The following is a 27,168-nucleotide window of genomic DNA, read 5'->3' as shown; positions in this document are numbered from 1 at the left end:
TGTTAGATTTTATGACATGTGATACTGCAAATGTTAGTTATTCTATAAGATGCCCATGTGGGTTCTATTACGTCAGAAAATGCAGTATGGCGGTTTAACAACGTAGGAACGAACAGAGATATTTGTACAAAGAACATGAATTCAGCAGCGGCATGCCATTTCCAGGAACAACATCGTCAGAGCTCCCAGATTCCATTTCAAGTTGTGGAGGTGGTAGAGAAATATTCTGGATCGACAAATCGGACTCTGTTGCTCCGGGGGAGAGGGTAAAGGGGTGGAATGACTGATGATTGCAAATTTATTTGCTACCTGTGAATCTACATCTTTCTATCTGTGATTTTTTAATTAGTGTGTTGATTTTCAATTTAACTTGACATTATTTCTTTTATTTTTCACCATGCTTATCTCTATGAAGGTACACAGTTTTCATCAGACGTTATCTATTTCAGTTCCACCATATTTGTTTTACTTTAATTTATCAGGCAATTTTGCGGCTTGCCTGATTCATATTTTTATCTTCCTTTTCCTTTATTTGTTCGGCTTTTTATCTTGGCCACTGGTCATGGGTGTACTTGTATTTATATTTGTATTTATGTTACAAGTTCTTTATCAATTTTCCTATCACCCTTATGTTTCTTTTTCACATTCATTATAACATACTCTCCTCACGTATCAATAATTTCTTTTGTTTTGGTTGTTTGTTTCCTTCAATTAGCCTTATTTCTTGACAAGGGGCAGTTGCCCTATTAACCATCAGAATTAACTTTTTCTAATCGCCAAGGTTTGGAGCGCCATGGCGCTGTGCGTCACATACACAGTGATGTCAAGGTGCTCCATGGTGACATCATCACGTCACATGGTATGCCTGCGTATTGCGAGTCCTCAAATTGTTTAACAGTTTGAGTGTTACAGTAGCTGCTGGTGCAGCTTGAGAATAGCACACGCTTTTCTGTTTGTGAAACATATGTATCCAGGTACATTCTCTGAATTTACTTTCCTACTTGCAGGGGTTTGGAGCGCCATGGTGCCGCGTACACATTGATGTCATGGCACTCCACGGTAATGTCATCACGTCATGCTGCATGTACGCATATTGTGAGTCTTCAAATTGTTTAAAAGTTTGGATGTAACAGTAGCTGCTAGTGCAGCTCCAGAATAGACACTCTTTCCTTTTCGTGAGACATATGTATCCAGGTATTTTTTCACCACCCATTCTTACAATGACACGCTTTGTTTCTTGTTTCTAGTTTCACATGGCAACACGGTTTCTTCTGTTTCTCTTTTCTTTTAGCCTTATTAGCAATTGGGTTAATTTGCTGTTCTTTATTATATTGGACCTGTTTTAGATGTATACCAATTTAGGTTTTGAATATAATGCTCTTGATGATTCTACATACACCATTAGTTAGATATGATAGAGGTATGTTTTGCATATTTAGGAGATGGTTTATACTATTTAGTGTATTTATCAATATCCAAATTTATGTTGGTTTTTGAACGAATACTCTTTCCTTCTTAGTTTCTTTCTTTGTTTCATTGTTTCTTTCTTTCTTTCACATACAGATCCAGCCCTGATGATGGACTTGGGTCCGAAATGCATTTGCTTTTTTTCTTTTATTTTGGATCAATTTATCTTTTTATTGAAATCTCAATGAACATATCATAATATCAACGTCATAGCAACACAACGAAAATGAGGAAACATCGGAATTTCATTTTGACATATTATAATTGAACCCTCCAACTAAAGAAGGACAACTTAAACAAATAAAATAAATTCAAGTACAGTCACACTAGTAGACAAAGTCAGGCTTGTGAGCTCCAATAAAGAAAGCAAGACGGTTGGCCCTTCCCAATACTACGCAGCCCCCTACTCCCCACAATGAAATGTCTTTTTAGTCCCTCTGCCACCCATACGGCACTACCTTGCACAGTCAGCTCTGAAATAAATATTTTAGGATTTGCGGCCGTACTAACATGTGTTCTTTCTCTTGGAAAAACTCTAAAAAGGGGGCCCAGGTGCGGGAGAACCCTGCCATGCGATCTAATAAGTGTGCAGTAAGCTTTTTCATGGCTGCAATCTCCCACACCTTTACCCTCCAGTATGAAATGCTGGGGCCACTCTGCAGTTTTCCAAAAGCGTGCCCGATTTATTCTTGCAGCCATCAATAAATGTGATATTAGATCCGATCAAGCACCTGTAAGCGTGAAGGTACCATCCTCGGGGACATCCCCCAAAAGCAAAGTCAATGGGCACCTAGGGAGTAAGCTACCTGTAATAGCTATTATCCAGGAGCGAATCTCCTGCCAATAAGTTTTCATAATTGGACAGTGCCACCACATGTGTGCAAGATCTCCCAGTTGTCCAAGCCCATGCCAGCAATTATCTGAGTAGTCAGGGCGAATGGCATGCTACCTTTGAGGGGTCATATACCAACAAAAGCACAATTCAATGGCCCTTTCTATGATGGAGGTGCAGCTGGAGCTCTTATGGGCGCTAGACCACATTTTCCCCCAATATCCCTCAGAGATTTCAATCCCTAATTCCCTCTCCCAAGGTAATCTATCTTCCAGAGCAGCATTTTCCAGCAATCGATAGGAGGTATATATTGTGTGTTTTTCTTGACCCTCTAACACCCCAAGTTCAATTCCCTTAGGCGAGCGGGACCCTGCTTGTTTAACTTGATTGTTTGACAATTCGTATCAGAGTTGAAAATTTCTGAACTGCTCTGCCTCAGGTAAATTAAACTTGTTTTTACTTTATATAAATGCAAATGGTGTTCCTCCTTGTATAGGTCTCTCAACCGTAAAACCCTGGGAGATTCCCATTGTGCAAACTCTCCCCTTTCTAGGCCTGGGGAGAACTCTGGATTCTGTAGTATCGGGAAAGGTGACCTGATTTAAACCCTAATTGAGCACACACTTTATCCCAATGGCACATGGTAGAGTTAGTGGATTCTAAGAGACCCTGTTGAATGATTCGCGTAGATTTGGGGTGGAACAAAAGATAGGCCAGGGGAAAAGGCAGCCCACTTGTTCCACTGCTTTCCATTTCGGGTGTCGCTCTTCCGATGCCCAATCTAACATTGGGGCAACCAGTCGTGCCCAAAAATACCGCTGGATTCATGGGACCTCTAGCCTCCCTAGCTCTTTAGATCTAAGGAGTAATTTTGTGAAAAATTCTCGGGGGTCTACTTGCCAAATATATTGCCGCACTGCCTTCTGTATTTCCATTAAGTTTTGCTCTGGGGCAATGATTGGCAAGGCTTTGAAGGTATACAGGAGTCTTGGAAGTAAGGTCACCTTGACCGCGCCTGCTCGCCCCAACCACGAGATCTCCTGCATCTCCCACCGCCTGAAAATATCCTTGGCCTCTTTACACAGAGCGGGAATATTAGCCCCCAGGAGGGCCCTGTATGTATTGGCAATGTGAACTCCCAGATATGTAATTTCTCGATCTGTCCATCTAAATGGGAAAAAGGTGCAGTGGGCAGATTGGACTTTAGTAGGTTCAGATATCACCAGCCCCACCAACTTCCCATGGTTAATGCAAAAGCCTGATAACGAGTCAAATCTCTCTAGCAATTCTAGAAGTGCCGGAAGGGACACTAGAGGGTTTTGGAGAAAACATTATATCGTCGGCATATAAATTATAATTACTCACCATAGTGACTAATCTACTCCTAGTCCATAGTCCCCTATCCTCCATAATGTATGAGCGTCCCTCGCTAGGGACGGGAGACCGAACCTTTTTCACCAGAAAAAATCTTCTTCCCCTTTAAATTTAGTGGCACGCAGGGGATCCAGCCCTGGGAGCATGCGCTCCCATGACTGCGCCCACTGGCACCACTCCTCAGTCCCCATTGACGCGTCAGCAATATTACCATTGCTTAATGACACCAGTTTTATTAGGGGGAAGGATGGTGGGACGTATGGGGGAAAGGGGACTATGGACTAGGAGTACGTTAGTCACTACGGTGAGTAACTTATAATTACTCCTATATCCCGTCCCCTTTCCTCCATACTGTATGGGCAATTACAACTGAATGTAGCCTCAGGGTGGAGAGGTTACCCTCCTTAAGAAAACAAGTTCCTTAGCACAGCCTGTCCAAATGCTGCATGTGACCTGTAACTGGCATCCAAACAGTAGTGTTTGTAGAAAGCCGAAGGGGTGGCCCACGTGGCTGCCCTACTAATAGCCTGCCATGGAACGTGCCCCTGAAACATGACTGCTGTCGCTTTGGCCCTGGCCGCATGTGCATGCATTTTAGCTGGAAGAGTTTGGGCTGCCCTTCATAGGCCTCCTTGATGGCCGAACCCATCCACCTTGCTATAGAGGCCTTGGAAGCCCGATAACCCGGCCTTGACCCCCCGAAGGTGACAAAGAGAGCATCCAACTTGCAGAAGCTCTTGTTCCTGTACAGATAACATTTCAGAGCGCGCCTGGCATCCAGAACGTACAGGACCCTCTGAGCATCGTCCTTAGGATCCGCAAAGAACATAGGTAGGACTATCTCCTCGTTTAGATGGAAAGAAGAGACTAGTTTAGGCAAGAACACTGGATGCGTTCTCAGGATCACCTTATCTCTGTGAAAGGTAGTGTACGGTTCTGAAGCCACTAGCACCTGGATTTCGCTAACTCTGCATGCGGACGTAAGGCCCACCAAGAGAGCTGATTTAATGGTGACCAGCCTGATGTCTGTGGACACCATTGGTTTGAAGGGTTTGTGCGACAGTCAGTGGTCGAAGTGTAAAAAAAGAAGTAGTGGAACTATGTTCCCTGCTAGCCTGCCCGGCTCCTCACAAACCCCATTGCCCTGCCCCTCCCACACACAATACAAACCCCCAAACACATTTGCCTCGTGTTTAAGGGAATGTGCAGTGCAGTGCACTGAAAGTGCAAGTTTCACTGTCTTCCTACACTGTTATTTTAAAACAAAACCGTTCCAGAACGGTTTCTTTTTAAAATAAAAGTATAGGAGCTGTACAACTTAATTAAAAAAAGTAGAGGAGCACCGCTCCCAACCGCTCCCGCTCACTTCGACCACTGGCGACAGTGTGCCCAACACTACATTGAGGTCCCACATAGGGTGTGGTTTCTTAATGAGCGGGTAGAGCCTGCTGAGGCCAGCCAGATGTCGCTTAATCACTGGGTTGGAGCAAGAAAAGACTTCCTCTTCCGAGTTCCGGTAAGCTCCTATGGCTGCAAGGTAGGTGCAGCATGTGTCTATTTGCACCCCTGAGTGTGCAAGGTGTGCAGAGAAGGATAGTATGTCGTCCAACGTGCAAGTAAGCGGGTCAATCTCCTTAGAGTCCGCCCAATGACAGAACCTAGTCCATTTACTTTTGTACTGCCTCCTAGTAGCATCGCTCCTAGCGCCCTGAATGATGTCTAGGTTAGCCTGTGACAGCCCCAGATGCTTTAGTGTGACCTGCTCAGGAACCACACTGCGAGGGATGACTTCTGCGGGTGGGGTGGATGACCCTGCCCCGCTACCGAGATAGAAGGTAAGCTGGGCCCAGTGGTAGCTGAATGGGAGGTCTGTCCGAGAGGCGGAGCAGCTCCGAGAACCATGGTCTCTCCGGGCACCACAGAGCTTTCAGAATGATGCTGCGGTGACACAATTCTTTTATCTTGCAGATCACCCTGTGGGTCAGGGGAGTGGGAGGAAATGCATATGCTGTCATGCTGTTCCACTGTATCTGGCAAGCTCCGCCCAGGGAGCGGGGGGCCCTGCCCCTGCCAAGATGCAAAATGCAGGCACTTCCTGTTCACCCAGGTGGATCCACCTGAGGATGCCCCCATCTGCTGAAGATCCCCAGCAGGACCTGGTCATTCAATTGACATTTGTAATTGTCCGCTCCCAGTCTGCTGAGCCTGTCCGGCTCCAGGTTGGACTCCCCAGGGAGGTGGATTGCAGTCAAGTAGATGCTGTTCTCCGGGGACCACTCCCACATGCTGACAGCTAAACAGCACAGAGGGAGGGACCTGGTGCCACCCTGCTTGTTGATGTAATACATGTTGGTGGAGTTGCCCGTTTGAATGAGGGCCACCTTGCCGCAGATAAGTGGCAGGAAGGACCTTGAGAGCGAGCCAGATAGTTTTCAGCTCCAGCCAGTTGATATGGGACTTCTGCTCCTGGAGGGATCAGACTCCATGGACGCTGTGGTTGCCCAGGGTAGCGCCCCAGCCTTCCAGGGAGGAATCCTTGGTGATGGTGACTTGAGGTGCTGAGTGACAGAAGGGCTTGCCCGTCCGCAGGTTGCAGTCGGTGGACCACCAGACACGGTCCTGGTGGAGACAGGCAGGAATGCTGACAAGCTCTGCTTGGGAGCCCCGCTCCTCATTCCATGAGGCTGTGAAGTGCAGCTGTAATCTCCTCATCTTGAGTCTCGTGTGAGGTACAGCCAGTAGGAACGCTGCCATGATACCCAATAGATGCTGGTACCACCAGGCTGAGGTCACCTCTCTGCTGAGAAAATGACCTGTGGCTCTCTTGATGTTTGTGATCTTGTCCTCCAAGGGGAAAACGTTTTCAGAGCTTGTGTCCCAGATGAGGCCCAGAAAAGTCAGGCTCTGTGTAGGCTGCAGCTGAGACTTCTTGAGGTTGATCGAAAATCCCAGTTTGTGAAGTGTGATCATAAGGGCGGAGGAAGTGTGGTGAACCGCCTCTGGTGATCTCGCCCTGACGAGCCAGTCGTCCAGATACGGGTAGACATGGTGACCCTGGGCCCTGAGAAGGGCTGCCACTGCATTCATAAGTCTGGTAAAGACCATGGGGTCTGTGTTGAGGCCGAAAGGTAGAACCTTGTACTGGAAATGGAAGCCCATGATCCTGAACCGTAGAAAGGACCAATGAGGTTGCCAAATTGGGACATGTAGATACACATCCTTCAGATCAAGGGAGCACATCCAGTCTCCCCTGCACAGTGTCTCCGCAAGGGAGGGAGAGGTTCAGGGTAGAAAGGTCCAACACAACTCTCAGGCCAGCCTGGTTCTTCTTTTGCATGGCGAAAATCCTGGAGTAGAAGCCCAAGCCTCGCTAGGAGGGACTTCCTCCACTGCCTGGCTCTCTACAAACGAACGAGTTTCCGCCAACAGAGTTGTTGTTCCAATTTGTGGGATTGGAGGGGTGGAGGGAGGAGAGGAAGGAATCGGTAGGCGGTAACCCGTGGACGCTATGGATAGAATCCAGGGATCCGTGAACTTCTGACGCCAAGACTGAGCATGAAGGGCAAGTCTGACCCCCACCGGAGACACATGGACTCAAAGGGGTGCGTCATGCTTTTTTTCCCTCTGAGACTGGTGCAGAGGAAGGGGACTGAAAGAAACCCTTGCTCCCCCCCCTTCTGCTATTTGTGCCGGTGCTGACTCAGAGAACGTCAGGCTGTGTCGACATCCGTTCCTGGAAGTCTCGGAAACCCGCCAAAAGCACGCCCCTTGTCGGAGCGTTGATCCCACTGGGTGTAAGCTTTGAGCGTGGCCTTCGTGAGGATAAAGACTTTGTAGTTTGGGAACTGTTTTTCTTTTTATCTAGCTCCTCATCGGTGGTGGAATGAAAGAGGTCTCCAGAAGGTCCAATATACGTTCCTATACGTCCGGGTGGAACTTGGTAACCCGTAGCCACGCAGTCCTTCTCATGTGCGTGGCAAAGCAGATGGCACAGCCTGAGGTGTCAATGTGCGCAATAGTGGACTCCATGATGTCCTGCGCCACCAATTTAGCTTCCGCCAGGCTCGCCAGAAAATGTGCCTGGCTCTGCACCGGAAGTTCTGGGAGGAAGTCATATATTTCCCACCAAAGCCTTTAACGGCTGCCAGCATGAAGTTTGCGTTGGATTGACAAAGGTGATGTGAGGCTTTGGAATAAACCTTCTTTACGTAAGCCACCAAGATCTTCTCCTCCTTGCCTAAAAGCGCAGAGGACGAGGTGGCCGAGGACGACTGAGGCTTGGAGTGACGCTGCAGCGATAATCAAAGAGTGTGGTTGAGGGTGTGCAGACAGCAAGAGTGGCTCCACCTCCAATTGCCTATACATGGTGTCGAGGTACCGATTGACAGGCTGGGCCAAGTGGGGTTTAAGCCATCCTTTTATGGCCAAGTCGACAACATCCTTCTGCATCGGGATCCCAGTTCTAGCAGCGAGGTGTAGAGTGAGGACCTCGGCCAGGACCCCGCCTCTGGTTGTTCGACCTCGGGTTGAGGAAGCCCCAAATATTCTGCCAAACCTGAGAGCCGTTCATGAAAGGTCTTGGCTGAGGACGGCATGTCAGGGTCCTCCTCTTCGTTGGTGTCTACCAGGGTGTCCGGTTGGTCTGGTGCGGGTGGTGGAGTGCTGGGCGCGGAGGGGTGCAGTGTAGGAACCGGAGCCGATGGCTGTTGCAGAGGCTGGTGTGGAACCGCCTGACCTGTGGTAGTCAGGGAAGCTGGAATCAAAGGACCTGGCGTGGGCATCAAGGGCGGCGCGGGGGCCTGAGGCGCTGGAGCCATGTGAGGAATTACTATGGGCGCAAGCGGTGGGACCGGAGGGAGCATGTCCCTGATCACATCCCGAAGGATGGACCCCATCTAAGGAGACTTCATGAGCATGAGGAACTTCTGTCCTCACAGGCTGGTGGGGTGGTAGGAGGTATTGACAGAGTAGCAGGTGGCTGCTGGGGTCTGTGCATACTCTGCCTGCTGGGTGTGGGATAAATCTGCCCGGGGATGCTGATGGATAAGTTCTAGGCCACGTACCTGGTTGAAACTAGTCCCACCTTGAAACTCATTCTCCCACCTGCTCCACACCAAGAGGCGGTATCGGACGAGCGGCCATCTTGTCTGGCGCAGCTGTCATTTTGTTGGGCTGCGTGCCAAAGGCGTGGTGCTCGCCCCGCTGGGCTCGGCCTCCTCCGTGACTCTTGGCGGTGGAGCATGAGACCTACCCTGCACCTCAGGCCGGGGCCTAGTAGGCGTGTTGCCCTCGGCGGAGTTGCCGGTAGTGCTGCGTACAGGTGCCCCCTCAGACATCTGTCCGGTAGTAGGGCGTGGCACATCAGGTAGACACCCGGTAAAAGAACCTTGCGGTCCCTCAGCACTGTCCCCGGAAGGATCTAATGACCCCTCGGCCTGATGGCCGGTAGCTGAAGTAGCCTCGGTATCTGCGCTGGTGCAAGAATCTGACTGGTTCCTCCCGCTCAGGCGTTTCCTTGGGAAGGAGTTGCCCTTGCGAGGTGCGATGGAAAAAAGCGGCCCTACCTTGGGCCTTGACTTGTGTCTGACGAAGTCCTTCAAGTCCTCGGGAGGCGAGTTCTCGAAGCGCTCCCTCCACCAAGCTAACCTGTTCTTCAGAGCGTGTGGTGTAAGCGCGTCACACGCTGTACAACCCTGCCAGCTGTGATTTGGGGCCAAGGCAGCAGAGGCAAAAAGCGTGGGGGTCAGATGTAGGGAAGAGCCCTTCGCAGGATGGACACCTGCTGAAGCCTGCTGACGTTGATACGTGCCGGGGAGGAGCATGGCGCCAGAGGACCGAGTTCCTGATTAAGACCAAAAAACAGAAGACAAAAGATCGAAGAAAGTATCCGGGGAAGAGGGTGTGGTATTACAAGGCCGAAGCCAAACCCAGGAGCCCTGGTGAAAGCGGTCCGTTCCCGTCGACGTGGGGACTGAGGAGTGGCGCCGCTGGGCGGAGTCAGGGGAGTGCATGCTCCCAGGGCCGCGCCCCTGGGTGCCTCTGAATTTAAAGGGGATCAAGATTTTTTCTGGTGAAAAAGGTTCTGCCTCCCATCCCTAGCGAGGGACGCCCATACAGTATGGAGGAAAGGGGACAGGGCGTAGGAATATGCCACTTTCTGCATATTCCCCCCACAGATTGCCTCAGAAATGGCTTCATATGATCTGTGCTAGAGGTTCTAGTGATAACGCAAAGACCAAGGGAGACAGGGGGCAGCCTTGCCTCGTGGCCCTGCTCAGGGCTATTAATGGTGATCTAAGAGCCTTTATCTTAATTCTGGAAGCTGGAATTTGGAAATTTGCCTTAATCAATCTATTGAAGGATGGGCCAAATCCATTGGCAGGCAAAAAGGCCTTTAAGTAATCCCATGACATGCTGTCGAAGGCCGGTGTGCATCCAAGGAAAGGAGGGACAATCCACCCGGAATACAAGTAGCTAAAGGAATTAGGTCAACCACCCTTTGTTTCTAATGAATCCAGTTTGGTCACTATTGATTATATGTGGGAGGACCTCCCCCAATCTAGTAGCTAAGATTTTACTGTAAAGTTTTGCATCTGTATTTAGGAGGGCTATTGGGTGATATGATGTACACTCTTCGGGATGCTTTTCCGGCTTCAAGAATAAGGTTGTAGACAATTCTGTCATAGATCCTGAGACCTTCCCGGAGTTTAAGAAAGAATTTAACAATTTAGTGAGGTGTGGTGCCAGGAGGCCTGCAAATGTTTTATAAAATGTATTAGTGAAGCCATCCAGGCTTGGGGCTTTGCCTGTTGGAAGGGAGCAAATTGTTTGTAATACATCTTGACTGGTTATCTCCCCTTCTAGTGCCTCCCTTATCTCTTCTGGGACTTGGGGAAGCCGTGCTTGATGAATAAAACTGTTAATGTGAGCGTGATTCCCCTAGTGTGGGGCTGAGGCCCTGCAAAAGAAGTCCTTCATCACCTGCAACTTTCCGGATGTGCGTGATTATTTCGTATACAAAAAGGTGGAATTCTAAAATCACAAATTCAACAAGCCCATAACAAAATAATCCCGCACATCATGCCCTGCCCGCTATGCCCCCACTCTCCACCCCCCTACCATTCATGTTTACTTCTGCCGCCGACTTACCTGCTGCTCCTCTGCACGGCTCTATGCCTGCGATGCGAGTTCCGCCTCCCCATTGAGCACTGCAGGGTGCTTCTTTAATTAAAAAAAATATAATTTGTCCCTCGCTTCCCTTTTTAGGTATGCGAGGGACACCCCCGTCATCCCTGCATTCCATTAATGGTGAGTAGGTGGAGAATTATTTTTTTCTTTGATCTTTTCCTTGAATACCCAACTTTCCGACCTCTGTGATAACCTGTTGTTTCCCATCCGTGTCCCTTAAGGCCCCAATATAATTGCGAGTGGTCACCTTCAATTTAGCTGCCAACCATTTATTAGCCTTGTTACGCCTAGAATAAAAGTAATGCTTTGTATGGAGTATCGACTGGGCGGTTTTCCCCATCAAGTGTGCTTCTAAGGCCTGCCGAGCTATCCAGAATTCTCAAAGGGACTGCTGACTACTCTTCCCTGTATGTTCTTTCTACCTGTCTTGCACTATGTCTTCCAGTAAGGCCTGCTGCAGTTTATGGGCCCTTCCCCAAGCCAGTGTTTGCTCTATAAGGACCCCCCCCCCGAATAACAGCCTTCATTAGGACCAAATATAACTGCTATGGCGACCTTACGATCACTCAATGTTTTCAACAGCAAGATTCTCCCCTCCTTGTTCCTCAACACTCCCAATACCCTCAAAGACAAGCCTCTGCAGAACATGATGGCGACCGACTCCCCGCTTTTTAAGGCCACTAGTGGTGAAGTACACCCTTAGATACAACCTATTACAGAGACGCTTTTCATCTTATGCCGCAGGTGAGTCTCCTGCAAGAAAACCAGAATTGCATCCATAAAGGGAAGTCTCTGTAATAATGCCTTACGTTTTAGTGGTGAATTAAGACCCTGCACATTCAGGGTCAGGTAGGGAAGGTCAGGGGACACCTTCATGTTCTATTTCAGGCCAAAAACCCTACAACTGAGCTAAAGCGGTATGTGAGAGCGTTCTTTTTAGTGAGTCTTGTTTAATATTTACTACAAAGACCGTTCATGTGACCAGAAAATAAAAAAGAATCCCCCGGCAAACAATGAAATAGCAACAGAACATTACAAACAATTCCTCATACATTCGCGGTAACTTGTAAATGGGTGCTATTCCCTCATGGAACCCCTTTCACCCTCTTCGATAACTCAGAACCGTATAACAGTAAACAACCTGTATGTGTCAACCACTGGTCAAAGTGGGCGGCAACGGTGCTCTTCTACTTTTTATTATATGTTAACGTTCCTATACTTTAATTTTAAAAAGAAACCATTACGGAATTAGTTCAGTTTAAAAAAGAGTGTAGAAAGAAGTTGAAACTTGCACTTCAGTGCACTGCACTGAATGTTGCTTTAAAACAGCAGGCACGTTTGATTGGGGGGTTTGGATTGCGTGTGGGTGAGGTGAGGAAAAGGAGTTTGTGGAGAGCTGGGGCAGGCCAGCAGGGTCTTTTCATACACTTCGACCACTGGCGCCAACACTGGCCACTTGAAGGCATAAAATAGAATTGGCACTCTATGAAGAGTATACATAGTCTCTAGTAAACAGACCACCCATCAGACCCATGGTTTCCTGGTGCTTCTTCTAGATTCCGAACTTAAACTAGTTCCCATTTCTTCAGGACTGGGCTAGAGTCCCGGTAGCGTCCATTAATTTGGCTGCCTCTTCCCCCGTGCTTATAACAGTTTACAAGGAAAGACCCACCGATACTTGATCTTTTGTGACTGCAGCCAGGCCGTGACTATATGTAGCCCCCTCCTATTTGCGAGTGTCCGAGGCGAGAGGTCTTGATATAAGGAGAGCTTCAACCCCCGGGATTCCACTGGCTTTTTCTTTCAGGCTGCCCTCATGATCTCCTCCTTTAGCTGGAAGTAATGGACTCTCGGGTACTAGGTTACATCGTTGTTGCATCAAAGAGTAAACGCCATGTGTTCTATCCACTGTAACAATATGCTGTCGGTAAGGTCCAGCAAAAATCAGAACAAGTCAGGGACATACTCTGTCAGGTCCCGATCCTGTGTGTGTGAAGGAACAATGCATATGCGGATATTGTTTCTCAGCGATATGTTTTCCAGATCCTCCTGTTTGGGCCAAATCGCTTCTAGTTGCTCCTCAATGCCCACTACCCTATTTGTTAGTTCTGCTGGGTCATGCGTCTGCTCACATAGTGTATTTTCCCCATCATTTACCCGCGCTTCCAGCCCCAGTAGGTGAGAGTCGAGATCTGTGATGGTTTTGACCAGCGTGACTTTCGTAGACATTGGAGGTCATTACGACCCAGGCGGTAAGTACACCAACTTTACCACCATGGTGTAAACTATGTGTACACCATGGTGGATGGCGGATTTACCGCCCCATTCCAAGGTGAGTGGGGCGGTAAATCCCCATTTCCCATTTACCCTTCCCCATTCCCATTTTTGCCCCATAGGGCATAATGGGAGTGGGGAAGGCGCTAATTACGGCACCGTAAATTACGGTGCCGTAATTAGCACCAAGGCGGTTTAGCGCCATGGATTTTAACGCCTGCTAAAAGCAGCCGTTAAAATTGGAATCAGGCGTTAAGGGTTAACGACGGCGTTAACCGTAATGACCTCCTTGATCTCCATTGTGAGATCCTGTTTCAGGGTGACAAGCTTTTCCATAAGGTCTTTAGTAAATGTGGGATTTGCCTGGGCAGACCCTGGAGGGGGAGAACCCATCGCAGCACAAACTTCCTGAGCACCCTCCTCCTTATCTTGCACGCCTAATAGGGATTTGAAGTCACCCCCTTTGGCTTTTGCCCCCGATTTCGCCACTTTCCGAGACCTGATCAGTGTTCCTAACCCACTGTGTCCGTCAGCCCGCTGGAGGTTCCTTTACTTGTCAGTGCCAGTCGCAATATTTCTTATGGTAATTTGTGTAAAGTTGCAATTCATGAACCCAGTCTTACAATGAGTGCCCCCACTGTCTCCAGCAGCCCACGTTCACAGTGATACGGTTCGAACGCCCGTCTAGGGGTCCCTTACTTGTCTAATAGATGCAGGATCCCCCAGAGTGCCCCAGAGACCCCTCACCTCCAGTAACCTGCTATTCTCACCAGCTGGCTCAGGTTGTCAATGATGCAGCCGACCTCACTCCATACACTCCATATATCTACAGCAACAGCTCACAGGCCATACTTTTGGTCACAGGAACTTTTCTACTGCCTCCAGGGTTAGTTATGTGTAGTCTCTCACAGTGACAAATAAGGAATTATGGCCATCACATGTTTAGCCCTAGCTCATACGGGCCGTGTGGAGTGCCAGCTCTTCTTCCCATGCAATCCGACCTGCAGGGCTTTATTAATCTGCTAGTTTCTCTCCAGCACACTTTTAGGCTTATCTGTGCAGGCGCCCGTTCTCGCCACAAACAATGGTGCTCTCATTCCACTTGGATGGCCCCTGCCCCCTCTCGCTCACACCCCCTGGGGAGTGCGGGACTAACCCATTTGTGCGTCTTTCAGGACTGCGCCCACTGGGGGGAGGTGTGCAGTCACGGGTCTCCACTGTATCGAAGCACACTCCACGGTCTGGGAGAGCGCCCCCACCCCAGCTCCACACCGGGTAATGCGCTCAGCCTACCCTGGGCTCTAAGGCTGCCGAGGTTCCTGGGCAAGGGTTGCCCCAGGCTACCGCTCCCCAGCAACTTTGTGTGCACTGAGGTACCGGACGCTACACACGTTCTGCTTACTGGAGCAGAGCGAGAGCCTCATCTGCTCTGGTTCCTGCAGTCATTGCCCTCAGAATCCCGCATAAGCCGTGATCTGCACCGGCAAGCACCGTTCAGGAGCTGCCATATTTTTCAGGGTACAATGCCGATCAGCTCGGGCCGCATTGCAGAATAGCCACTTCCAGCATTCCCATACCACTGTGGCCCGGTCGCTGCAGTCAGGGAGGCTTTATAACACGGCATGTCCACATTGAGTGCTGCCTGGTCATGCCCCAATGCATTTGGTTTTTTATGTAATCTGCTCACCTTGCCTTTTATTATTGTATATTTAAACAACATTTTGATCATCTATTCTGCTATTATGATCATTATATGTGTCTTACACATAATACATTTATATGTATGTAAATTCTCATTCATGTATTTGGGAGGTCTTTTTTGACAGATGGTTGAGTACGCAGTACCTAGGTGGTTTGCTGGGTGATTCTCATACAGAGAGTTGAGGTGAGCCATTGTGGAAAAAGAATACTTTGCGATAGTGTGGTCGTTGAGGAGGTCTAGACCCTACTTGCTAGAGTTACTTTCAAAATTCAAACAGAGCTTATGCCTCTTAAATGGCTGATGAACATGAAGGAAGAGAATCCTAAACTGTTCAGGTGGTCCCTAAGCATTCGATGCTTTGACTTCACAGTAGAGCATAGGACATTGCAATGCTTGTGGTCTGTACAGAAAGTGTAACCAACTGGAAAAGGCAAACCATCATTCTATGGGTTTAGTGCTCCTTGAAGTGAGTCTGGGGGGCTTGGGACTGTTAGGAAAATATTTTCTTATTGCAGCTTACTCATTTTTTTCCAATGAGACCCCAGCATATCTGCAGATCGTTTTTTGATGTTAATTTTTTTAAATCTAAAATATTTTTCAAACTCACTCCCTGGCCTAACCCATTAGTTTTTGTGACACTGGTCAGCCGCTAAGACTACCAGTGCTCGCATTTCTGTCTATGGTATAGAACTACTACCTCAGAATATGTCTGTGTAGTGGAGCCTATTTGCAGCATGGCTCTACCCCCATTCAGGGTACTGGGTCTGGGTTCCTGGAATGGGGAAATACCAGGCCATTCCGACCTTGGAGGGCCCGGTGTTTTCCCATTCCAGGAACTCAGACCCTGTACATCCCCATTCGAGCCCCCATAGGGCTCAATGGGAATGGGTAGGATGCAAACCACAGGCCCGTTAATGACGGGCCCGTAGTTTGCATCATGGTCTGCTTGCGGGACCCGCTAAGGATGCCTGGTTTTACCAGGCGTCCTTAGCGGGTCCCACGAGGAGACCTTGTAATGAGGCAGTATGGGGTTAACGAGGCCGGCAGCTCTACCGGCCCCATTAACCGCCTACCGCCTTCCGTGTAATAAGGCCCATTGTGTTGAAGCTCTGTCTATTGTGCTACAGTGTCCTACTTGTTGTCTTCCTTCCAAACAGAAGCAGGATGTGGCCATATATGGGCATCCTATTCACAAGCTCTGGCCAAAGCTCCAGCCTTTTGTGTGCCTGAAACCTATGTGGTCTTGGTGAAGGGCTGCAGACAGCACCAATACACTGAACAAGACCTTGTGAGAGTCAGTACCTGCTCACTTGGTCATGGCTGTTTCGCCGCATTTGGTGAAATGGCAGTTTTGACGCATTTTTCTCTGTATTTATTTAGGAGGGGCAGTTACATATATTTAATATTGATTTTTTGGGCAGTGTGGCGGTTGAGGGGGTTATGAGGGCTTGCCCCAATAAAATCACTGCAAAAAATTGTGGTTAAAAAGTCCAACACAATCAGATGTTCTGGATGCGTGTGAGTAATGGCTGTACCTGCTAAGCTGGCTGTCCATTATGGGACAGGTGTCCAGAGTGTGACTATTGCAGGTCCTTTCATTGGTGGGCTGGAGTCCCCCGGCAGAGGATTTAGTATATCAGTAGGTGATCTGGAGGCATTCCTTAATTAACTGCCTGATCCAAGTCTCTCAAGAAGAAGAGGACACTGTGGGATGCTGCAGGATTGCTGCCAAGATCCAATCCACTACAAGGCAAAGCTTTGCTCTTCACTTACCATGGAAGAACGTTCACAATGACCCCTCCCTTGAACTGCTGGCCCAAAGCAGCGGTCACCCTCAAAATCTGAGGAGTCGTGGTCCTGTACTTGGAGCACACCATCCGATGTGGGGACTTCTTTTGCTGAGATCTCATGTAAGTGGATCTAGGTCACCTGGTCTAAGCCCCGCCCACCTGGTGCCTTCCTGCTTGCCGCTCTTTTTCACCACTTAGCAAGCCCCGCCCACTTGGTGCCTTCCTGCTTGCCGCTCTTTTCCCTACTTAAGGAGCCCTCCAGCCTTTTTTCCTTTGCAGCTGGGGAGCAGGTGTAAGTGGATCTAGGTCACCTGGCATAAGCCCCGCACACCTGGTGTCTTCCTGCTTGCCGCTCTTTTTCACCACTTAGCAAGCCCCGCCCACCTGGTGCCTTCCTGCTTGCCGCTCTTTTCCCTACTTAAGGAGCCAACCAGCCTCTTTTCCTTTGCAGCTGGGGAGCAGGTGTAAGTGGATCTAGGTCACCTGGCAAAAGCCCCGCCCACCTGGTGCCTTCCTGCTTGCCGCTCTTTTCCCTACTTAAGGAGCCCTCCAGCCTCTTTTCCTTTGCAGCTGGGAAGCAGGTGTAAGTGGATCTAGGTCACCTGGTCTAAGCCCCGCCCACCTGGTTCCTTCCTGCCTGCCGCTCTTTTTCACCACTTAGCAAGCCCCACCCACCTGGTGCCTTCCTGCTTGCCGCTCTTTTCCCTACTTAAGGAGCCCTCCAGCCTCTTTTCCTTTGCAGCTGGGGAGCAGGTGTAAGTGGATCTAGGTCACCTGGCATAAGCCCCGCCCATCTGGTGCCTTCCTGTTTTCCGGTCTTTTTCACCACTTAGCAAGCCCCGCCCACCTGGTGCCTTCCTGGTTGCTGCTCTTTTTCCCTACTTTAGGAGCCCTCCAGCCTCCTTTCCTTTGCAGATGGCGAGCAGGTGCAAGTGGATCTAGGTCACCTAGCCTAAGCACCACCCACCTTCTTAGCCCTCCCTCTTTGTTAGGCAGAAACCTGTGCAGTTCCCTTTGGGAACATTGCAAAAGATTTAGGACTACAGGTGTTAGCAGTAAACCCACTTGGTAGCAGTCTGTACCACCCATATTTACCTGGTAGCTGTGGCTGAGCAGTCAGACTTCCCTCAAGAAGATTTAGGCAGTATGCAAAGTATACACAATAGGCATTCAGATACAATAGCACAAGCAAACACTGACCAAAGCTTTGGTATCAAAGTATATAATTATTTATTTAAACACACACTGTTTGAAACACTCCAGCACTCTTATTGTAAAACACTCTAAACACAGTTACTATTATGATATATACAACCCTTATTCCTTATCAGACAAGTCTTAGTTAACACCACTTATTTCCAGAGGTGAGCGCTTAACTATAGATGGGACTCCAATAAATTCTTGAAAAAGGGAGGGAAAAAGGCAGAATATGTGAAGATACACCACTCTAAGATTTAGGAACACTTTTAGCAAGGCAGAAGAGCAAAAGTCACTGGTGAGCCAAAGTCCATAGGCTGGGCCCACTCTTAGAGAAAGCAGAGCACAAATGCGCCCAAGATCTCACAGTTACACTAGGCTTTGAAAGTCTTGCAGAGAGTTCGAAAAGAGTTTAGAGAGGCTCAGAAAAGTTTAGCCAGGGTGTCTCAGGCTAACCCAGGTTCGAAAAGCCGGGGGCTAAGTCTACCCCGTACAGTCGGTGGCAAGGGAAGCCAGGCGGAACACGGTACCTTAAGTGGGAAGGATCCTCCAACGGTGGCAGTTGTTCCTGGAAGCTGGTGCAAGTCTCGGCGTCGTCCAGGGGAAGAGAAGATCTCGACTTGGAGGAAAGATGAAGGTTGTTGCACTGCCAGGGAAGAAACCAGCCGCAGAGTTTTCCGGTTAAAGGTATTACCCTTTATTTCGCGGTTGTGGTAAAACGTGGTATTCCGGTTGCCGAGGTGCTTGGCACAGGCAAGGCGGCCACAAGATGCGTCGGGAAGGCGAAAAGACGGTGAAACTGGTTATCCCCACCAGTCAAAGGAAGAAGACTCTCCGGCGGGAGATCTCCTCTGTCGTTGGGAAAAGTGGTGAGACGGTTCAGCAGGGCTCCACCGGCGGTGTCGTCGTAGCAGGTCGGCTCAGCTTCTCCCTCGTCGGATTCTTAGGTCCTGTGGCGACTTCAGAAGTTCCAGTCCCCAAAGCCCTGCTTTTATGCAGAAAACCCCCATTCACTCAGCCTAGCTGTCACTCAAACATGCTAAGTGGTGAGCCGGCTGGCTTGGGTTGGAGTCACAGAAGAGAACACAAACACCATTTTAGAACCGAGTTTTGGCAAAAAATACCAACCGGAGAATTAATAATAAATAAATAAACCGGCGGTATGTTCGAGGCTATCATAATTAAATAAATAAAGATAGTAGCCTCGAACAATGGGAAAATCCCATAGAGAAATATTCGTGGTGGAATATAAAAAGTAGTATCCACTGCCACCAGCCAAAACTCGATCAGGGGGGACGGAGACGTGCCCCCTCGACTAACAGACCCCGGGGCAATCGAATTGCCCCAGCCAGTACGTCCACAATATGATGGTTTGTACTGGTTCTGTTCAGAATTCAAGACTAGTAAAGTCAATGGTGACTTTACATGCCCTGGGAGACAGTAGTCAGTCCCAGGGTATGGAGTATATACTGGGGGATCACTATGACACCCCTGTGTTACTGCACTGAGGGTGCTGTGTAACACACATCACAAAAACACATGAAGCCCTATGGAGTAAAAGACCCCATAGCCCATTAAACACATCTAGAGTCAAAGGAACACACTCAAATCATGTCCAAGAGTGAGGGTAAGAGAGTCTCACTCTTGGCAGGAGAAAAAAAAATAAACGGCAAAAATCCAGCAAAACTGCTGGGGGTCTCACTAGGTTAGGAAATTCAGCCTAAACAGAGAATTCTCCCTAACACTCTTCTTTCCTGCTCTTAACTCTTGGATCAAGGGCGTCTTTCGCCCGGGCATCCAAAGTGAAGGGCAGTCAAAGAAAATGGCATTTCCTTTTGGCAATTCCTGTTTGGAACTGTTCGGACCAGGAGGATCCAGGGTCCGACCCCCTGCTAAGACAGCTGGTAAGCATGCACCAACATGTGTTTAAACCCTCTGTCCCCACAGGCCATCCCCACCCTCTCTGGTCCCCCGTGTTGTTCCCTTGTCCCCTCCCCGTTTCAGCACACAGGAGTCTGTCCTGATACATTCTGGTTTCACCATCACCGTCTTGTGGCCAATGCTGGATTTTACTTTTATGGACTTCATTGATTCACGGTGCATCACCCTTTCTCAACTCTCAAGCTGGACTTCCTTTGCATCTTGTACTGATGGTGGCTCTGAATCATGCTGTTAGCGCCGGTGCTATCTGCCCTGCCGCCGAACCCCCCGGCGCTTGTAGCGCCGGATCACGAGTTCGGCGGTAATGGTATTCCCCATTCCCCATTGAGCCCATTCCCCATTGGGCTCAATGGGGAAATTTCGCGCTCATACCGCCGGCGGATTTTCCGCTGGCGGTATGAGCGCGAATTTTCGGTGGATTTCCCCCCAGCTCAGAGCTGGGGCGAAATCCGCCGAAGCCCTGATTTGGCGGACCCTTAAATCTGGCGGTAATAGCGCTACTGCCGGATTTAAGGGTTACCGCCAAAGTCGTGATGAGGCCCTATGTGTTACTACTGACTTCTGCAATTGTATTCGCTCTCCCCTCTTGCTTCTCCACTCTTTTTGACTGCTTACTCGCTGTTCTCTCCTCCCCTCCCCTCTCCTTTTCCCTATCTCCTCCCCTTACTTTCTTCTATGCACTTTCTCTATCAGAATTGTCACTGGACCTAGTATGATTGCAAACTCGTCAGTCGCTCACCCATCCCCTTACTGTTCCCCCCTCTCCCTCCAGCACTATCTCAAACTTTGTCACGCCTAGTACGATTGTCGCCTGTTTTGTTTCTCCTCTCCCTTTCTGCACCCCTCTCCCTCACCTTTTGTTTTCCTCCGGCTCGACCAGAAATGTCGTCAGGCAAGTACGGTAGTCGCATGTCTGTTTCCATTTCCTTCCCACTCCCCCCTCCCTTCCTTATCTATGAGCCTCATTACGAGGTCGGAGGTAAGGGAAAAACGATGCCGGTAAAGAATTACCAGCATCGCTTACCGCTCTGGCCTATTACGACCCGCCAACCTGCTATTAGCGGCACCGTAAATAACGGTGCCTCTAATACCGGCATGGGCGCGGGCACACAACCTTACATGCCGGCAATAGCGGCATGGCGTAAACTGGAGCTGAACACAAGTCAGACGGCATGCAAATAGCGGCCTACAGAAGCCCAAAAAGTACCTTACCGGCATGGAGTAAATACCGGCATCGCGAACCACCCGTAAACGGCCATGTGCAGTGTTCCCAACTGCGACAGGTGCACAAAATCATCACAGGTGGAGGCAATGTAGACTGGGCCAACACAAAAGGAGCACACCCCACCCCTTCCCACACCCAGTCACACACAAAAATTATACCAATACTAGTAGCAATGTTGGGGCTGGAGGACATGATTGCAGTGGAACTCCAGCTACAACAACAACAACAGGCAGCACAGAGGAGACACAGGAGGAGAAGGAGGGTGAGGCAGGAACAGCATGCACCACCAGTGCAGGCAGTTTTACCACACAGGCAGGCCCCAATCCCTCAAATCAGAGCCAATCCATTCAGCCTAACCCCTGAGCAGATCCACACCCTGTATCGTCTGGACCGGGACACCATCACCACCATTGTGGACATGATACATAACGACATTGCCAGCCTCATAGACATCCATACTGCCATCCCCCCTCTACTGAAGGTGGTGTCTGTGCTCCACTTCCTGGCACAGGCACCTACCAGCACACAGTAGGGCAGATGCATGGCATATCACAACCATTATTATGCCCTCCTGAAGCACACAGGCGACCACATATTCCTACCACGGACAGCCCAGGAGATCTCCAACACCAAAGTTGGCTTCCATTCACTGGCAGGCATCCCAGGTTGCATTGGTGCCATCGACTGCACCCATGTTGAATTGGTGGTCCCACATGCCATGGAGGTAGTGTACCGCAACAGTAAGTTATACCACTCCATCAACATACAAATGGTATGTGACTCAAACAAGATCATCACACATTGTTATGCCCGATTTCCCGGATCAACCCATGATTCAATGGTCATGCGGAACTCCATGATACCACGCTACATGGAGCGACACGCAGGGCAAAGATCCTGGCTACTCGGTGAGTTGCATGTCAAGCTCATGGTAGTGTGATGTGGGGAGATGATTGGGGGGAGAGATGCATACTTCACCTGGCTGAGATGGGGGGGGGATGCATACTTCACCTGGCTGAGATGGGGGGGAGAGATGCATACTTCACCTGGCTGAGATGGGGGGAGGAGAGATGCATACTTCACCTGGCTGAGATGGGGGGGAGAGATGCATACTTCACCTAGCTGAGAGTACCTGAGAGGATGGACCATGCTCATACCCCAAAGCAGGCCAGACTGGACCTGACACCTAAATGCAAGACGTAAGCTGCCCTACTATGAAAATGAGGCAGTGCTACAACCATTCCATTTCCATCAACATGTACACTGCACATAATCAGACCGTATCCCCCGCAACACAATGCAGCGACATGCATTTAGTATGGCCAATGCACAGGACCAAATTCCATCATCAAAAAGGACAGTTGTCCATTACTGCGTACAAAGGAGTCACATGAGGGCAAAATACATGAACCCACTACTACACCAACACAGAGGTCCAGCATAACAGCATGGCAACATCTGCCGTGGAAATTGAGATCATCAAGAGTCTGCCATCAACGGTGACAGGATGAAAGCATACAATTGACTACACATCACCTAGATCATGGGAACAACCGGCGTGGACTACCACAGTGCATGAGCACTCATAATGAATAGGACACCCCTGCGCCCACTAGACGATGCCACGCATACCTGTCGATCAGATGAATTCATACATTGCAGTTACTTTATGTGGCTCTATTCATGCATGGATATGTGGATAACAGGAAATAAATGCATGCTATTGTGTCATTGATACAGGTCCCATTTGATGTAATCACTTACACATAACCATTGTTGCACACATGCAGGTGATGCTAGCTATCCCTTGAAGAGGTGGCTCCTTACCCCTGTCCGGAACCCGCAGAACAGGCACGAAGAGGACTACAATCGTGCGCATACACGTGTCACGACCCTCAGCCCTGATCCCCACTGGCAAGCCCATTGGCCAGGTGGAATCAGGACTCGGATCGCTTATAAGGCCTGGCATCCACTTCTCAGGCCCTCTTGGGGCCAGTCCTGGTGCCTTTGGCACCAGGCTCATAAGCAAAGATAGACATCTGTTTGTGGAACTACTTTTTAGGGCTTTCAGTCAACATGGAGGCATCCACATAGCTTGATTCCTAGAACCAAGCTATGCGGTATAGTGTTTTGGGTGTGGTGGCCTAGGGACTACTTTATCTGGACTACTTTGTAGTGGCTATTTAAACCACACACGAACAAGACAACACGCTTTGCGTTACTTTGCTACTAGCAACGTGACGCTCACCGTGTCCAGCTTTCTCACGAGTCTGACGAATTCCGGACCTGCAGAAAAACAAAGAACATCGTTAGCAGCAGAATCTTACCTGTAATCTCCACCCTTCACTGCTCGCAGCTCCTGGGCAGCTCCGCTTGAAGAGTTTGCTGCCCGGATCGATGGACCTGAAAAAGGGAGAAAGACATTATTAAAGGAGGTAGAAGAGACATTACAACCACAAAGCGCTTAGAGACTTACCTGGCTGGCTGATTTTCGACCGGCAAAGCTCCGGAACTCCATCAGCGCTGGGAGCACAGTGCAACCTACAAAAAAAGAGAAAAGCACAGGTCAGTGAAGACAAGACTTTGCTGTGCTGCGCAAAGCGCTTCCTTACCGAATCATAGCGCTTTGGTGCCCCATCGTTTACAGGCAAGAAGCAGCCTACCTAGTTCTCCAAGCGGACACTCCGCGCACCTAAGGGAGGTAAAAAGAGACATTTTAGAACAGTGAAAAGGCATGCAAGAATAACAACTTCATAAACTCGCAATAAGACCTACCTGAAAGACTTTACTAGGGCCGCAGTCAGTGAAGTAACTGGACAGCACGCGCCCACCATAGACAACGTGCCCCTGCCCAGAGAGCAGGACGGAGAGCCCACCAATTCCGACAACCAGGTGAGAAGAGAACCCGGAGGGGCTGCAATCACAAAGGAGGTGGGGAAAAACTTACCTTGGTCGTCCAGTCCTAACGTAGTCTTTATTTCCAGGTGGAATCCCATCAACACTGAGAACCACACCAGGGAACCATTGAGAAGGGCATCAGCGACCAACTGGCTGGGTGGCGTCCCCCGTGGATACCAGGTGAGCGTAACAACACATACCCGTGTGGTGATTGAGCAGACATTTAGCCTTTTGAAGGCACAGTTTTGCTGCCTCAGCAGGTCTGGTGGGGCACTCCTGTAGTACGGGCATGAGAAGGTGGGCAAGATCATCATGGCATGTGTCATGCTACATGTGCATCAGACGGAGTGTGCTTCTGCCCCTTGACGCTGAACTGCAACCACCTGACGAGGGGGGTGAGGAGGGTGGAGATGGAGCTGCACTTTAGGGAGGTAGCGATGCACAGGTGGGACGTGCCGTGCGCCAGACTTTGATTAACCAATGTTTCTAACGCACATGGATGCGGAGTGTGCCATGGAGGTGGGACTCAGGGCACTGGGTTGTCAGGGACATGGACACTGTACACTGTTCACCAATAAAGCACATGTACACAATAAGCAATGTCCGGTCATGTGAATTCTCATTTCACAACAGGTATATTGAACAATTAGAACATAGAAAGTGCACAAGCCCTCCACCCCACACACCCTCTCCCCCTCCCCCCTCAACTTCCCCACACACCCTCTTCCCCCTCCCCCTCCCCCCTGAACTTCCCCACACACCCTCTCCCCCTGCCCCGAGCTTCCCCACACACCTTCTTCCCCCTCCCACTCCCCCTGAACTTCCCCACACACCCTTTCCCCCCTCCCCTCTCCCCTCAACTTCCCCACACATGGTGTGCAATCGCATGCACCATTAGTCTTCGTGAGTTCCAAATGGCAGGCTGCACCTACACCCCTTGTCCACTGCCAGCATCAGGTGGACCCCTGTCCGACCTGCGCAAGTTCCGCCCAGACCTACGCAGGGGGCTGGTCTGAGTGGAGCTGGCATTTGAGGAGGTGCCCGGTTGTTCAACCACCTGTGCGGGACGCAGGGCCTCCAATGCTGCCACCATGTGGGTGAGGACCTGCCACACAGCCGCCAATTTGTTGCATATGTCTTTGGAAGTAGACTCAATGGCAGATTTGAGAGACGCTGCGCATTCCCTGATATCCTCCGATGCCTAGCCACATTCGATGATGTGCTGGGTCACCAGCCCTGCCAGCTCCTCCTGGCGCTGTTGGATTGCCCTGATCCTCTCTTGCCTGTCCCGGACACAGGTGGATGTCGAAGGTGCATGCGACATGGTTGGTGCTTCATGCATGCTCGCCGTGGGCCTGAGGCTCCCTGGCCATGACTCCTCAGCAGACAGCTCATGGCTACTGGTATTGTGTATGTTGGGTGGGGAGAGATGGGGTGACTGCAGGGGGGCTGTAGCGGTAGGTGTGCCAGGTGTCAGACTATGTGCTTCATCATCTGACACGGCTGCTGTGGCAGCTGCCTCTCCGACAGTACTGCTGGCAGTGGATACAGTGCCTTCAGCCACTGGCTCCTGTGAGGTGGTAGCTGGCGTGGGTGCTGTGGTGGTGGGCATACTGCACATTGGTGCTGCTGTAGGTTCTTCGGTTGTGTGGGGTTTGTGAGGTAGTGCTGGTTTCACTCTTGCCCTTGATGTTGAGGGCCTGTTTGCTCCCTCCATGCCCCTGGACTTCTTGACTGGTGTCGCAGGCTGCTCCCTGGGGTCATGATCATCGCTGTCAGATTGTGTGCCTGTGGGGGATGAAGAGTGGGAGAGCATTAGTGATGGGTCTGCATGCATCAGGCATGCATTGGGGTAGCAGCATTTCTATGGAATGGCGGGTATTTACCGTTGGAGCAGTGACATACGGGTTGCTTGCCTTTTGGGTGGGTCATGCAAGGATGCATCTGGGCTGACACATGTATGGGGTGCATCATGCATGTGGACAAGATGGTGCTGTGCACTGCCTGTAGGCAGGTTTGCGTACATGTGTCTGGTGGCCCCTGCTTTGCATCATTACACTGTCAGTTCGGGGGGACATCTTCATGGTTTCCATTACACTGGTTTATTTGGGACACCTACCTGCATCAGCTGATGACGGGGCTCCTCGCTCCATATCCCCCACTTCCTCAATTGCCTCCATTCCGATGGTGCTCGCACAAGTCTCCTCCCAGCGAGTCATCTTTATGGGTGAGCCACCCCCACCACCTGTTTCCATTCCCTGGCTACGGTTTGCCGAGATGATATTCCAGACGCGTAGCCGCAGGTCATCCCAGCGCTTCTGGACATTTTTCACTGTGCGTGGGGTGGTGCCAACCGCACTCACTTTACGCGCCACCTCCGCCCAGATTTCTTTTTTGCAAAACAGTGCAGGTTGGTGCATGTCATTGGAAAACACAACATCCCCATTTTCTGCCAAGGTGTCAGCAAGCATGTTGAGCTCTTCTTCGGAGAAGCGCTCCTTGCGCATGCGTGCAGCACCTTTTTTCAGGGCCTTGGGCATTCTAATATGCTGCTGGTTTGTTTTGGGACAGGTATGGTGGTGATGTGGATCCTCGGTGCAGAGGATGGCAATGGATTGTGTTTTTCAAGATGGCAGCCGTGCTCTTTCCCGTTCCTGTTCGGTGACGCTACTTCTGGTTCCGCCTATTTGCGGTCACCGCTATTAGCGGTGGCCACTATTAGCGCTCACTGCTAATAGCGGTCACCGCTAATGCCGGAGGCATGGATGGCGGTGGTGCTATCTGCACTTTACTCTATGCCGCTAAGGGCGATTTTTGGGTCTTTTGCGGCATGTCGGTAAGGTCGTTCCCGGCATGGCGCAAAGCTCGTGCCCGCGAAGTCATAATAGCCTTCTAATAGCGGGCGCTAGGCTACACAGACACAGTATTTGCTCCATGCCAGTAAGGACCGTAACTTACCTCCAACCTCGTAATGACCCCCTATGTCTTAGCACTTGCACTATCTGAAATTTCGTCAGGCCGAGTACGATGGTTAATTTCGCATCCTTACTGTTCATGGCCTGTAACAATGTTGTTGTATTTTCCCTTGTTCCCCCCTTGCCTTGAAGCGCTTTGAAACACATGGTGTATAGGCGCTATATAAATAAACTATCATATCATATCATATCATATCATGCAGTCTGGTGCTGTAACCTGTGCAGTGCATCCTCGTCGTGGACCTAGGACATAGCTGTTCCGCTCTCGCTGCTCTCTACCGAGAAGAGTATTCCTAGTACACCAG

The 27,168-nt window shown here is 49.9% G+C and overlaps 1 protein-coding gene across 1 annotated transcript in view; it reads right to left on the bottom strand.

The window, feature by feature from the left end:
• Positions 1–26,428, bottom strand: part of LOC138579987 (myb-related transcription factor, partner of profilin-like) — a 96,246-nt gene extending 69,818 nt beyond the window's left edge. The window contains exons 1-4 of the mRNA XM_069650216.1: positions 26,008–26,428; positions 25,172–25,676; positions 23,467–23,531; positions 23,318–23,393 (exon numbers count right to left, since the gene is read on the bottom strand). Coding sequence (XP_069506317.1) covers positions 23,318–23,393; positions 23,467–23,531; positions 25,172–25,676; positions 26,008–26,428 — 1,067 coding nt within the window. The remainder of the gene's footprint in view (positions 1–23,317; positions 23,394–23,466; positions 23,532–25,171; positions 25,677–26,007) is intronic.
• Between the last annotated feature and the right edge of the window lie 740 nt (positions 26,429–27,168).

The sequence above is a fragment of the Ambystoma mexicanum genome, chromosome 3p (assembly GCF_040938575.1).
Source record: "Ambystoma mexicanum isolate Mex_15411 chromosome 3p, UKY_AmexF1_1, whole genome shotgun sequence".
NCBI lineage: Eukaryota > Metazoa > Chordata > Amphibia > Caudata > Ambystomatidae > Ambystoma > Ambystoma mexicanum.
This window is presented reverse-complemented; position numbering and strand designations above follow the sequence as displayed.